Below are 15,157 nucleotides of genomic sequence, written 5' to 3' on the forward strand. Positions count from 1 at the left end.
TTCACACAACATTTTCTCTTTTCTCTTGTAATCAGCTCTGATTTTTTGTTGTTGTTGTTTGTTTGTTTGTTTGTTTGTTTTGGAAAGTATTTCTTACCTGTCAAAAAAAAAAGTAGTGACGTAAGTAAGCAACTTGGGAGAATTTGTAAGTTTATATGACAGTGATTTCCTTTGTGCCTGTAATGTCAGATGGTTTACATCTATCAGTGCCATATTGCTGACATTTGTAATACTAAATAGCTATCTGAAATCAAAGCAACCTTCATACTTCCATGCTCTTTCCTCATCCTCCTTGGCTTCCAAGTTGTCCTACCTGTCAGCTAAGCACCTGCTTATTGGAGGGCAAAATTCCCCTGCATTTTGAAAGATGAACTTAGACTGTATTATGATTTTTGAATTGTTGAATAATTATGACCTGCTCAAATTTGCTGAAGTATAAAACGAAATGTGCACACACACTTTTCTGAAGTATAAAACGAAATGTGCACATACACTTTTCTGAATCTCTTCCAGTTTGTATCTTTTATGGAAAACATAATCCGACAGCTGGTCTGCACACTGTGAAAACCAGTCTTTTTCTCTGATTAAAATTATGAAAATGTCATGTTGAAATTCTCTGAGGACCAAGGTGGTTTGCACTAGTCATCAGCAAACTTGGGTTTTGGCACTCTGGTCAGCCTTCAGTCTCCAACTTTACCCAAATGGGAAAGGGAGAAATGGGAAGCAGGACTGATGATGTCCTGTTCCCACATACAAACATTGCAACTTGAAAAGGAAGCCTTATTGTTTATACTGAAGAGGGCTAAATTCAAGGAGGTGGCAGGAGCTCCCTTTTCTACAAAGCTTCCATATAGTGCAATTCACCATCGCTGGGAGCCCAAACAATGCACACGGTGCCACTCTGTCTGCTGTCGAACAATTTCAGCTCGCTTTTTTTAAAACAGACATGAAGAATAGCCCTGTGATTGCAAACTTGGTCTGTGTGCTGCAGCAATAACCTCCAACTTATTTATAGCATTTTGGAAATTACAGCATTTTTATCCCCTATGGACACAGCTTATTATTTGCTTGGTTTTTTACAATTGTGACTGTTTTTGCCACCCACTGTATATCATTCTTCAGTGGTTATTTTCAACCACAAATGGAGGTGTTGGCTTTGTGTGGTTCTGTAATACACAAGACTGTGCTTCCAGAGTTCCCGGAGCCCAGAGTCTGTAAACATTTTTTTGAACTACACTGTAAGTTTTTCATCCCAGATGGGTACTTTAGAGTTTAGTTAATGTCATGATACCATGTGACAGGTGTTGGTTATCAAAACTACAACTAATCCGTATTAATGAGGCACCCTGCACAGCATTTGGTACGGAATATACGGCATAGACCTAGGATTAATGGCCCAACAGTGCATGTGAGCCTGCTAATAATTTTTTTTCATCTTAGTTTTTGCTTCTGTCATTAGTTTAAGGTAGCAGGGAGTTATGGCATCTGATGACCTTTGGAAGAAAAAAACCTCACAAAACTAGTAGCAGTTACTGGTTAAAAACATTGTGCCAGCTCTGTCTTCCCAGGGCATCATGATAAATGGGAGATGGAATATGCTGTGTAAAACATCTTGGGAGAACAAAGCAGTCCATAAGGTGGCCTGGAGGTTTTTTGGCAATGTCAAAGTCTGTAAATACTTTTTAAGCCACACTTTTTCTCATATGTGGACGTGCACTCATACACGATAGGAAAAAAAAGCAGCTTGGGAAACTTATTACTGCTTTGGAATGCTTGAGTGTTGTCCGTAGGAGAAGAGGTAGGTTAACTCTCTCTTTTCCTCTGATCCAGGTGCTAGCTGTCAAGAACTGCAGAAACTAGAATTATGAAGTCATGACTTGGCAGAAGAATTAAAATTGTTTCTAGTATTTTGTTTTGAGATTGATGAGAATAAATGAGTTGAATCTCTATGTGCAGCATATTTGAAAATTTACCCCCCCACCACCTTTGAGAAAGCCTTGCTGTTAGCACACAGGGAGGAGCTCTCTCACTTAAATACTCCTAGTAAAGTATAATTAATTTCTTCAATAGCTAGACAAGGCTCAAGAAACCTCAGCCATTACAGATACAGAAGATTATGAAAACTCTAACGCTCCCCAACATGTTTTGCTGATCAGAGACTCTGGATGCCAGTGGATGAGGTAGGGTCATGCCAGTTTTACAGGCATGTGGTACTTCTCAGGGGTACAGGGAACTGTACTTTACTAAACCACAGAGCCAGTTGCACATGTTTCTGGCTGAAAGTCTGGTCAGTTTGACCTGTACCTATAACATAAGTAAGGGTTAGATGAAAAAGCAGGCCAGGTTATTGAAGCAGTGTAACTGCTTTTATTAGGTTGGGTGTAACTCTGTGCTAAACCCTCTTCTTAGCATAATGAGTTGCTCTGTGCTGTGCTGTGCTGATGTGGCCTTTGATTTCAGTTTGGGAGCCAGCTTGGTCTAAACTAGCTCATGGCCTCTTCATGGCAATCCTCTGAGAAGTGTAGACTTGCCCAAAGACAGAAGCTGTTGAGTTTCTAGGTTGAGAAACTGAATTAATGTTGGTTTGGACCAAATGTGAATTGTAAGTCCTCATATAACATAGATCTTACTCAGGAAAATTAATGCTATCATATAACCATGGAGTGGTAATTATTCACCCCTCTGGAACAGTTTCAGTAAAGTGAGTCTGCAAAGGGAGTTAACACAACTAGGGAAACACTGCAGGTAATATATATCAACCTCGAGCTCTTCAGAAGGCATGAGTCAGGCCTCCCACGAATCATGATTTTAAAGTTGGGTTTATTTTTTTGTTTATGTCTTTTTGGGTTATTTAGTCTTTCGGTTCACATCACTTTTTTTTTTTTTACTTGGCAGAATGGGAATTTTTAATTAAAACAAATTTTTTTTAAAAAGGCAATTGATCTTCTTGTGTAACTGTATAACTATAAGAACCAAGACTTTAAGACACTAAATGTCAGAAAGATGATTAAATTGTTAGTATTAGTAAAGCTAGAGGTGTTGTACAGAATTGTTTCACTGGTAATCATTCTCAGTCTGCTATATAATATGAAGATTACTCAGGCTGGAGGCTGGTAACTAACTGTGTACCCAGGGGTCAGTACTGAGTCCAGTCCTGTTAAACATCTTCATTAGTGACCTCAGTGATGGGACAGAGTGTACCTTCAGCAAGTTATCCTGGAGTACAAAACTCAGAGGAGTTGTTGTTACACGAGGTCATTGTGCTGCTGCCTGGAGTGACTTTGACAGGCTGGAGAAATGGTCTGAGAGGAACCTCCTGAAGTTCAACATAGACTAGTGCCAAGTCCTTCCCCTGGGAAAGTACAGCCGCGGGCACCAGTTCATGCTGGGGCCACCTGGGTGCAAAGCACCTTGGCAGAAAAGGCCCAGGGGGTCCTGGTGGACACCAAGTTGAACATGAAGCAACGGTGAGCCTTTGTGGCAAAGAAGCTGAATGGTGTCCTGGATTGCGTTAGACAAGAAGGTGGCCGGATGTGATCCTTCTCTTCCACTCAGCCCTGGTGAGGCTGGACGTGGAGTGCTGTGTCCAGTTTTGGGCTCCCCAGTTCAAGAGAGAGTCTAGTGAAGGGCCCCTAAGATGATGAAGGGACTGGAGCATCTCTCCGATGAGGAAAGACTGTTCATCCTGGAAAAGAGAAGGCTCAGAGGGATCATCTCATCTATGTGTATAAACACCTGAAGGGAGGGGGCAAAGGATACAGAGCCAGGCTCTTATCAATAGTGCCCAGTGACAGGACAAGGGGCAACAGGCACACACCAACACGCAGGAGGCTCCCTCTGAACCTCAGGAAGCAGTTTTACACTGTGAGGGTGACTGAACGCTGGCACAGGTTACAGGTTGCCCAGGGAGGTTGTGAAATCTCCAGCCTTGGAGATACTTAAAAGCTGTTTGTGGCCATTGATGATTTATTTAGTCACGCATTTTTATTTGAAGTCACTGGTCGGTACAGAGGGATGTCTCATCAGAGGGAGGAGTGGGTGTTGACTGCCGCTTGGAATAGGCCCAAAAGACCGATAAAATTAATTCTGTTACTCCTACACACCAAACCCTTGACAGATGCTTTTCTTCCCCTGATGCTTTCTGTAACTCCTCGTCAGCCTGTTTAGATTCCGTTATCCAGCCAGGGCACAAAAGCAGGTAAATTCCTACAAAGCAAAGCTGAATGTTGTCGAACTGTGTAGGGGATTCAGCTGCTTTGCTGCTATTAGCCAGCTCAGCAAATCAATTAAAAAACACGGGGTGTTTAGAGGCAAAGATAAATAACGTTTTATTGCATGTTTGTTATTTAAGACTACTTTTATTTTCCTTTTCTGCTCACTAATATGCTAACAAAACCAACAGTCCTTGTTGCCTCTCTTCACATGCGCTTATCTGGAGCAAGGATGGGAATAACAAATGAGTATAATTTGTGAATCAAATGTTTTGGAGGAAGAAATAGAGGTAATAGAACTAAAGTGACACTAGGTTGTATGTAATTGCCCTTACTGAGTAAGGAGCATTTGGTAACTTGGTCCTTGCTATTGTATTTGCTTGCCTGATTTTCCTTAAATTTTCAAGATTAAATTTAAAATTCTAAGCAGTGTTGCTGTTGTGTTGGAAGAACTGCAGTGTAAGTAAAGACTTGTACATTTAAAGAGAAAAAAGGGGGGAAAGTGTACTAAGAGTAGTCAGTAGCTGTTAAAACTTGCCTTAATAGATTTTGGAGTCTGTGTGTGGTCACTGCTGCCATGGCTCTGTCAGCATTTTAGGCATGATAGCAGCCAAGCAGGGATGCAGATGTCTGTCGCTGTATGAACTTGCTGAACATAGTCATGATTTATGGTCAGTGAAATACAAAGTATGCTGATAGCCAGTCATGTGGTGTTTTTCATACAAAACCAAAGTTCTTTTTCCTTCTGTGATAGCTGTCAAGAGAGGCAAATTTTCTATTTTCCCGTCTTAGCATTTTACAACAATTTATTTTTTTGTATAAAGAACTTAAAATCCAGTCACCCAACTTGGGTGAGAAATAACACCTCCCCGCCCCCAGTCCTCCACATCCTGAAGGGATTGTTCTGAAAAATACTGAAGCTCTATTTTAAATAATCTGCTTTGAGACTTGGCAGGCTCTGATCACATGGCAAAGTGCACATAATGTGGTCACACGGTGTGAGCATGTACCCAGTTAACCAAGAAATTGAGATACGGTTCTAAAGGCAGAGAAATAACCATTGGGTACAATGAAAAATGCTGATCACTTATTAGTGTTTGGTGACTTTTCATTAGTAGGGTAGAGGAAAAAGGCTTAAGCAATTTTTCTTTGATTAATGATCTTATTAGAAGGAATGAGGGATTGTGTACATGTCCTCTGTGAAACTGCTTGTTCTTTATTTTCATAGTAGCTGGCATGCTCTTGCAAAGGCAGTGAGATCTTATTGAACAAGTTTCATGGTTCCTATAAAACTATATAAAGCATTTCTTTATGGAAATGCACAACACACATTTAACCTGTCTGAAACCTTCTGGAAGTAATGGAGTGTTAATTTAAATATTAAAATTTTAAGAAATTATAATCTTCTACAACATGAAATCCCAGTCAGACTTTTCAGGTCTTTTCCATACATCATAAGGAAATGTAAGTAGCGTACAAGTTCAATTTATTTGCAATTTGTACTCATTAACTTCAAGTATTAACATAGAGATCCTAATCTCAGTGTTAATTATAAACTGGTAGTTAATCTCTCCTTCCACTTAGGGAGTTCACTTACTTCTTTTCCTATGACTTTATATATTTGAAGCTACCTAAACGTGTTTTAATCTTTCAGATCAAGTAGTGCCTGCACCACCTCACTCATCTTTGGGTCCCCGGTCTATTACCACCTACGTACTAGATTTTGCTCCCCCCGAAGCCTTTCAAGACGGTTCTTGGCAGCTGGCTTGACAGGGCTGCTGGAGACGAGACTGAAACGCACTCTGCTTCCTCCACACAGAGCTCAGTAAACAAGCTGTGATCCTCTGCTTGGCAGGAGGCAGACCTGCTGCTGCTGCCAGGCTGAGAGAGCAGCAGTGATGCATGGCAGCAAATAAAATATCCCTTTCTGGGACTTTTGGTGAGTTGAATCACACATTGGTCTAATGTGAAGGTTTGTGAAATATTTATCTGCTTCTGCAAGATGTATTAAGAGTATGCTAAGCGTGTACACACCAGTGGTGCACTTAGCTAAAATTAAATTATAGGAAGTGAGTGAAAAGGAATAATGTGTGGAGTAGGTTAGGCTAGGTTTAACTTGTTAAGCAGTGATTTAAGCTTAAAAAAAATAAAACTGAAAAAGGAGGTTTGAGGTGATTTGTCAAAGAATGGTTTGGGTTGGAAGGAATATTAAAGGTCATCTAGTTTCAACACTCTCCCACCGCCCATGGGTGGAAACACCTTCCACTGGGTCAGGTTGCTCAGAGCTCCATCCAGCTGGGCCTTGAACACCTCCAGGGATGAGGCATCCACAACTTCTCTGGGCAACCTGGTCCAGTATCTCACCATCCTCTGATTATGTCCCTGACCCTTCTGTGGACTCGCTCCAACAGCCCAAGTCCTTCTTACACTGGCAGCACAAGAGATAGGTGCACTATTCCATGTGGGGGTTTCATGAGGTCTCAGCGTAGAGGGGAAGAATCACCTCCCTCAACCTGCTGGTAACACTTTTTTTGATGCAGCCCAGAACACAGTTGGCTTTCTGGACTGCAAGTGCATATTGCTGGGTCATGTTGAGCCTCTTGTCCACCAATACCTGCAAGTCCTTCTTCTCAGAGCTGTTCTCAATCCATTCTCTACCCAGCCTGTACTTGTGCTTGGGATTGCCCAACCCACATGCAGGACCTTGCACTTGTCCTTGTTGGCCTTTGTGAGATTCACATAGGCTCATCTCTGAAGCCTGTGAAGGTCCCTCTGGATGGTATCCCCTCCATCCAGTGTATGACTGCACCACACAGCTTGGTGTTGTCAGCAGACTGGCTGACAGTGCACTCAGTCTCACTGCCCATGTCACCAACAAAGGTGTTAGTGCTGTTGTGATGCTGACCCCTGGGGAACACCACTTGTCACCAGTCTCCACTTGGACACTGAGCTGTTGACTGCAACTCTCTGAGTGCAACCATCCAAGACAATTCTTTATCCACTGAGTGGTACATCCGTCAAATCCATGCCTCTCCAGTTTAAAGACAAGGATGTCATGTGAGACAATGCCAAATACTTTGCACAAGTCCAGGTACATGACGTCAGTTGTTTTGCCCTTATCCACCAACACTGTAACCCCAGTGTAGAAGGTCACCAGATTTGTCAGGCACAGTTTGCACTTACTGAAGGCATGTTGGCTGTCAAAAATCACCTCCTTATTTTCCATATGCCTCAGCATAGTTTCCAGAAGGAGCTGCTCCATGATCTTTCAGGGCACTTAAGTGAGACTGACTGGCCTGTAGTTCACTGAGTCTTCCGTTTTTTCTTTTAAAAAAATGGGTGTTACATTTCCCCTTCCAGTCAACGGGAACTTCACTGGACTGCCACAACTTCTCAAATATGATGGAGAGTGGTGTAGCCTGTTAATCATAGAATCATAGAATCAGCCAGGTTGGAAGGGACCTCTGAGATCATCAAGTCCAACCCTTGATCCACTAACACCGTGGTTACTAGACCATGGCACTAAGTGCCACATCCAGTCTCATTTTAAAAACCTCCAGGGACGAAGAATCCACCACTTCCCTGGGCAGCCCATTCCAGTGCCTGATTACCCTCTCTGTAAAGAATTTCTTCCTAATATCTAACCTAAACATCCCCTGGCAGAGCTTAAGACCATGCCCTCTTGTCTTACTGATAGCTGCCTGGGAGAAGAGACCAATCCCCACCTGGCTACAACCTCCTTTCAGGTAGTTGTAGAGAGTGAGGAGGTCTCCCCTGAGCCTCCTCTTCTCCAGGCTAAACAACTCCAGCTCCCTCAGCCTCTCCTCATAGGACTTGTGTTCAAGTCCTTGTTGCTCTTCTCTGGACCTGCTCCAGCACCTCAATATCCTTCCTGAACCAAGGGACCCAGAACTGGACACAGTACTCAAGGTGTGGCCTCACCAGCGCTGAGTACAGGGGAAGAATCACTTCCTTGGTCCTGCTGGCCACACTGTTCCTGATACAGGCCAGGATGCCATTGGCCTTCTTGGCCACCTGGTCACACTGCTGGCTCATGTTCAGCTTCCTGTCAATCCAAACTCCCAGGTCCCTTTCTGCCTGGCTGCTCTCCAGCCACTCTGCCCCCAGCCTGTAGCGCTGCTTTGGGGTTATTGTGGCCAAAGTGCAGGACTTGGCACTTGGCCTTGTTGAACCTCATCCTGTTGGAAAAAAATAAATCCATTAGCCACGGTGAGTCTGGAAGAGCCCAATCCAGACCCCAGGGAGAACCCCCAGAGCCCCGCTCCCAGTGCAGAACGCGCCACGTAGTGTTTGATCTGTTGCTGTTCCCTGAATGGGGGGGGCCCAAAAGGCCTCTCAGAAGAACCAAACCACGTTCATCACCCACAGGAAGGGCAGCAGCAGGAACCCCCCTGGAAGTATTTCCAGCACAGCTCCAGTTTCTCCTCATTGGAGACTCGGTCCACGTTCATCGTTGCTGCCGCTGCTAGTTCCTCCTTCCGGCCCTGCCCCCCAACCAGTTCTCTCAGGACCCATGAATTTATCTCATGAAGTCCCATGGACTTGTGCACCTTCATGTTCCTAAAATGGTCTTGAACCTGATCTCCTCCTACAGTGGGTGGTTCTTCATTCTCCCAGTCCCTGGGTTTTCCTTCTGCGACTTGGGTGGTGTGGTTGGTGCAGTTACCAGTGAAGACTGAGGAAAAAAAGTAAATTGAATACTTCAGCCTTCTTCATATCCCAGGTAACCAGGTGTCCTGTTTCCATCTGAAGAGGGTGCATATTTTCCCTAGTCTTCCTCTTATCACACCTATAGAAGCTTTTCTTGTTGCCCGTGACAAGCCCTGGCCAGGTTTAATTCTGTCAGGACTTTAGCTTTCCTAACCTGATCCCTGGCTGTTTGGACAATTTCTTTGTGTTCCTTCCAAGCTACATGTCCTTGCTTCTACTCTCCTTTAAGTTTCCTTTTTGTGTTTGAGTTTATCCAGGAGTTCCTTCATCATCTACCCAGGCCTCCTGGTGTTTTTGCCTGAATTCCTCTTTGTTGAGATGCATCCTCTTCGTTGGTGATCCTTGAATATTAACCAGCTTTCTTGGGCCCCTCTTCCCCCCAGGGCTTTTTCCCATGGTGCTCTCCAAGCAGATCCCTGAGGAATCTAAAGTTTGTTTTCCTGAGTCCAGAATAGTAGGCTTGCTGTGTGCCCTTCCCCCTGCCTTAAGGATCTTGAACTCTACTATTTCATGATCACTGCAGCTCAGGCTGCCCTTGAGTTTCACATTCCCCAGCAGCCCCTTCTTGTTGGTGAGCAAAAGTCCCAGCACAGCACCTCTTCTCATTGGCTCCTCTGTCACTTGGAGAAGGAAGTTATCACCAATACATTCCAGGAACCTCCTGGGTTGTTATGCCCTGCTGTTCTGTCCCTCCAACAGGTACTGAGATGGTATCCATGAGGACCAGGGATTGTGACTGTGAGGCTGCTCTTGTCTGTCTATAGAGGGTTTCATCTGGTTGGTCCTTCTGGTCAGGTGACCTGTAGTAGACCCCCACTATGTCACCTGCCCTTGCCCTCCCTTTAATCCTGACCTATAAGCTCTTGGCCTGCTCTTCATGTCTCCCCATTTAGAGCAGAGTTTGTCTCCATTTTCTTTTTCCCATGATAGACCAAACTCGTAAGGTCTTTCTCCTGTTCATAATAAAAGAAATAATCCTGCTAGATGTTAATTCTTCCAGCTTTGTTAATCAGCCTTTAGATCTATGAGTATTTTTGTGGCAGGGTACGTAAGAACCCTAATTGTAGTTGAAAGGTGAGGATTTTTCTCCTTTAAAGTGAACTAAAAACTCCATTCAGGAACGTGATGGATCAGATCCCTGGTAAGCTTGCAAGCATACTTTGGCACCTGTACAAATGGTTGCCTACTTTACATAGTCAGTGCCAGTATACTCGAGTGCAGTCATAGGTCTTATAGGTAGTGTGCAGAGCAGGCAGACCTGCCTTATTTAAATAAGGTAGTATGAAGATATAAAGAGTAGAAATTTTTGTGCTGTTTTAAAATGAAGTATCTGAGAATAAGGTAATGCTCTTCACATATCTTTCAGGTTACTCGTTTTCAGTTCGTTTTCCAAGGGTGAAAGTCATGGCTTCAGGACGCTCAAAATCTCTCTGACTAGCTCACACATAATTAAACTTTCAATTTTTGGGTTTAATTTTTTTTTCTGGCATTATACACATCGGTTTTTTAGTAATCTGAAGCTTTCTTCTGTAGCTAGTTAATGTAGTAACATTCCAGTATTTTGAGCTTAAAAACTAAAATTTAAAGAGCCGTAGAGAGCATGCTAATACTACCTTTGCTATTAGTAATAAGATGAACAATGTTCTTTGTGTTCCATTCATGGAAATCCATGGATTTGTTTATTCTAAAATGCAATTTTCTTCTTCTCCTTTTTTTTTTTTTTATTCTAACCAATTCACAGTCTTACAACATACTAAACAGTTCTTTCACTCTGCTTTATAATGTATAACCTTATCTGTAGTACAGTCTGCATGAGTTAAAGTGCAGTTGCTATGTCTTTTACTAGCTTCATGCTAGTCATTCAAAATTCTAAATACTCTTTGCAAGGAAAGATTTCACTCCTTAGAAAAAAGTCTGCATACTTTGCATATGGTCTAGTGAAAGATGTCCCTGTCCACCACAGGGGGGTTGGAACTAGATGATCTTTAAGGTCCCTTCCAACCCAGGCTATCCTGTGATTCTGTGATATAAAGCAGGTGAAGATAACACTTCTGACGTTGTGCTAGAGGGCTACTTTGGTTTCTTAATCGTGCTTATAAGCATGGTAATTTAAATAAGAGAAATGCTGTTTCCCTAAAGGGGAAGTTGACAAAAATCATTGTTTGAAGAGTAGCAATAATCTACATGAAGTGTTTTTTTTTTTTCTCTGCTAATAGATAACTAATATAGAGGCTCATGAACAATATGTATGTGATACATTTTCCCTGACCCTTTATTTGCACAATCTAAATGCTGTGTGTGAAATACAGATGTACAGCTGTGGTTGTCTTTTGTTACCCTTCTCACTTCCTTAAGCATTTGCAGTGGGGATTTAAAACTACTACTACATGGTTATTGTTACATTTTGGAGGGACATAGAGCTACTGTAATTCCAAATCCCATGCTCAGTTTTCCTTCTTGGTTGAAGTGGCAGCCGTGAATTGTTTCATGGTGGTAGGGAAGGGCAGGAGGGCACATTACTGTGTTTTTGAAGGAGATAGAATACGTTGCTTAAAACTACCAGGCTGTCTCCACAAGCAGCGACATCGCACGCAGGCTTCGCCCGAGGTCAGGAGCACGATGTGCGCGGCCGAGCGCTGGGACGGCGGGAGCCGCGTGACCGGCATCTCCCGGCTTCCCACTGGAGCCGTCCAGCGCAGGGGATCCACCGCTGGCTGCCGGGGTGAGCGCGGAGCCATTCTTCCGCCTTCACTTCCTCGGCTCTTTAGCCCCCATTGAGCGTGGAACAGTGGCGCGGGACAAAAGCTGTATACACTGTACAAACAGAGCACTAAAGCGGCAGTACACTGACTCATTCTTCGCTCTGTGTGAGAACTGAGGGGGACTCTATTCACCGCCTTTGTGCCGGTGTCTGTCAACAGCGCTGTTTGAGGCCAGCCCCATTGTGCCGGCCAATGTTTCTTATTGACCCGAGTCTGTGCCCGCAATGTTCCCAGGGTCGAAGTTGCGAGCGAGAGAATGTTTGAAAAGGGGTAATCGTAGGCTAAATGCGTTTTGCTGCATTGTCGTCTGACCTATTAAATCTAAACTGCGGTCCGCGTTCATGCAAACAGGTAATTATGTAGTCACAGCTGCGGCCATTGACATCTGGTTACCGCCCCGTGGAAAAAGGGGATGGGGTGCTCGCCTCTCCCTCCAGGCTCTCAAGCGCTGAACTTTAATGATATTAACTGAAAATAGAGGGTGGATTAGCGAGACTGACAGGTCAACAAGGTGGATACTTTATCCATGTAGGCAGAAATAAGTCCAAATGCAGTTACTTGGGTATTTCTGCTACACTATGCATCACATTTTTCCCATAGCTGCAGGCTTGGCTGTTATTATTTAGGGTTTTTAGATCTGGAGAAGCTGCAAAATACTTCTGTCATCCTGTTGTGCAGTACAGTTCTGCAAATAGCCACCACATTAACTGGTTTTTCTTCTAAACTGAGAAGCTTACAATGGTTCTGGTCCCCAGAGGAAGAGTTGCCAGGATTTCTAGATAACAAACCTTTATTATCAATAGACCAGCATTTCAAAACTTAGTGGTAGGTGTACAAGGGTAATAAAACATTCCTGACCTTAAATTATTTTAGGGAACTGCTTTTTCTTTTAATGTACTTTGGAACTTAGGCACATTTGCATGTGAATTAGTCTGGCACATCCTCTCTCTCATCCCCTTCTGCTCTCCCCCCTTCTGCTGGAAGAGATCTCTACATAACATACATAATTATTAAAACAGCCTGCTTTTCTGTCCTGTGCAACTTTCAGTGGTTGGGATAGACAACAACCACTATAGAAAATAAAAGAGAGGGTTACATGGCCCGAGGTGACTTTCATGGCACATCAAAGCTGAGAGCACACTCAGTGCTGGGCAGCCCTGGCTGCCGAGCAGGAGAGGAATGCAGCCAGCTGATAAATCCCTGCTTCAAGGGATCTCATGGAGGAATTAATGGTTAGCTGCTTCTCCTTGCATTGCATCCCTGTGCTGCTCCTTTGGAGTCAGTTGTTCTGAAGCACTGTTGCAATGTGGAATGTCATGCAACAGGGAGAGTAGGTGCTACATTTTGTGGCAAATATATATATTTTTTATATATGTATATAAAATCTTCCATAGTTATGAGAGGACTGTAATTGCCAAAGGAGTGAAACATTTTTCTTCAAAGGCATGTCCAGTGTTACAGAGGAGAGCTGGTTTTTCACTCATGGAGCAGGGAGAGAAAAAAGATGATCTGCTCAGACTCAAGGGGATCTGCTTGTATTGTGGATCTCTAAAATGGTCTTGTACATCTGTTATGTAATTAGCTTTTTCTCTTTCTCTGTGGGTTGATTTTTGTACTTGATTTCTACCTTTTTCTAATCCTTACAGGCCTCTAGGGAACAGACTGGCTTCCTTATGCAAGAAGCAAGGGTAAAAAAGTGCAAACTAAAAATATTTCAAGTGTATCCAGAAATGTGTTGGCATTATCATGTTTTTCAGGCAGAGGACAGTAGGGAAAGACCAAGTCCATCTTCCAGCAAAAGATAAATTACATCTTCACAATTATCTGACTCTTTGGCTGTTCGATATTTATTGCTGCAGGAAGGAATAAATTTCCGTAGTGACATTTGTAGGCTATATCAACTATATACAGTATCTTTGCTGCCTCTGCATGAACATGAATTTTTCCAAATATACAGAAAATTCTGTTTATGCATTCGTAGTAGATGTATTAAGTTCATAAAAATGCTAGATAGTCTTAGGAATTTGTTGTTTCTCACCTCTGTAGCTCTGTCTTCTAAACCATTTGCCCATTTCTCTACTTAAAACAAATAATCAAAATAGAGTATTTCCTTTTCAGCAGCCACTGATTTTTTCTACTATAAAGGAAATACCAAGGAATAATGTTTATCTAAAAGATGCAATGGTCTAAGTCAGTGTTCTGCTAAACTGTATTATCTGTAGAGTAGACAAATGAGACTGAACATTTACCCTGTAGAAGTCTGTAAATGCCTTACACTCTTTAAAATACTTTAATTCTGTAACTGAGAAAACCTGTTCTACTTCAAATATGAAAAGGAAGTTCAGAAAGAACTTAAAATGACAATTCTCAGCAGAGATCAAGAAGCTTCCTGGTTAAATTGTGTTTTCCCCTGACCTAATAAGTAAAACTTGAGCAAACTTTTAGTTTGGATACCCCAGTTTTGATGTCGTGTGCATCCTGTGATGTGTCAGCTGTAATTCTGCATGTCATTCAAAAGGAATTATAAGAATACACTTTTCAAAGTGGCAAAGATGATTTTTCCTTAGATACATCACCGACTTACTGAAATAGGCATTAACCACTCTTGTATGTTTGGAAGGTGGTGCTGTATAAGGAAAGAAAGGTTGAAAACTTAGATGTGGGAATTATTATGTGCTCAGTGTTTTGGAGCAGTAAGGTGACATCAATGAAATCGAGGCAAACCTTGCATAAATATGCAATTCATATATGATGCATATGTAACGATAATCTAAATGGGCTTAATTCATGTACCTTTCTTAGAAGGAGAATGAAGTGTGAGTCAAAAAGAAAACAGGTTTCTGGGAGAAATTAGTTGGCTTGTTTCAACAAAGGGCCCCAGGATATTATAACCTCTGCGTAAAAACAACAGCACACTTGGCACACATTGCCCCTGCGAGTTCAAAAGAATTGTATGGAAACTGAAATAACCTTTCTAAAAATATATTTGAGGGCATACCTTTTGGGTACTGGAATTAATGTTCCGATAGCACCAAGTGGGACAGCCCTTTTCCAATACATAGTGCTTGTGGATTACACCTGTAAACAAAATATGGCAGTGAAGCACAGGAATGGGCAATACCTGTAGATAAAGGCTTATCTGTTGCCACTACTCCTTTTAGGATTTGTCTTTATACAGCCTGTGGAAAAGACTTTGTGGTTCTGCTAACTATCCAGCTAAATGTTAACATTTTTTCTTACAAAAATTTTCTTCGGGTTTTTAAAAAAGTGCTTTTATCTCAGCAGAGAACTGAAATAGTACAAAACATTTGAAATTATTCTTACTAAATTAAAAAAAATTCTTAAGCCCACTAGGCAACTCATTTATTTTGATTTAAAAATGGGCAGTATTGTCTAATACTAAGACAACATTATGAGCTTGTTTATGTGATATATGTTGGTTTCTGGATTTCT

At 42.4% G+C, this 15,157-nt stretch overlaps 2 protein-coding genes across 2 annotated transcripts in view; one reads left to right on the forward strand and one right to left on the reverse strand.

Annotated features, from left to right (window-relative positions):
• The window catches only part of MRPS28 (mitochondrial ribosomal protein S28), a 78,595-nt gene that overhangs the window by 22,240 nt on the left and 41,198 nt on the right, over nt 1-15,157 (forward strand). The gene's annotated exons all lie outside the window — the stretch shown is intronic.
• Nucleotides 8,429-8,683, reverse strand: PSENEN (presenilin enhancer, gamma-secretase subunit; the record flags this gene model as incomplete). The annotated part of the gene is given in 3 exon segments (XM_032681578.1): nt 8,429-8,551; nt 8,553-8,626; nt 8,629-8,683. Coding segments are annotated over 3 exon segments (252 nt in total), but the record flags the coding sequence as incomplete, so codon positions are not given.

Source organism: Chiroxiphia lanceolata, chromosome 1, assembly GCF_009829145.1.
Source record: "Chiroxiphia lanceolata isolate bChiLan1 chromosome 1, bChiLan1.pri, whole genome shotgun sequence".
Taxonomy (NCBI): domain Eukaryota; kingdom Metazoa; phylum Chordata; class Aves; order Passeriformes; family Pipridae; genus Chiroxiphia; species Chiroxiphia lanceolata.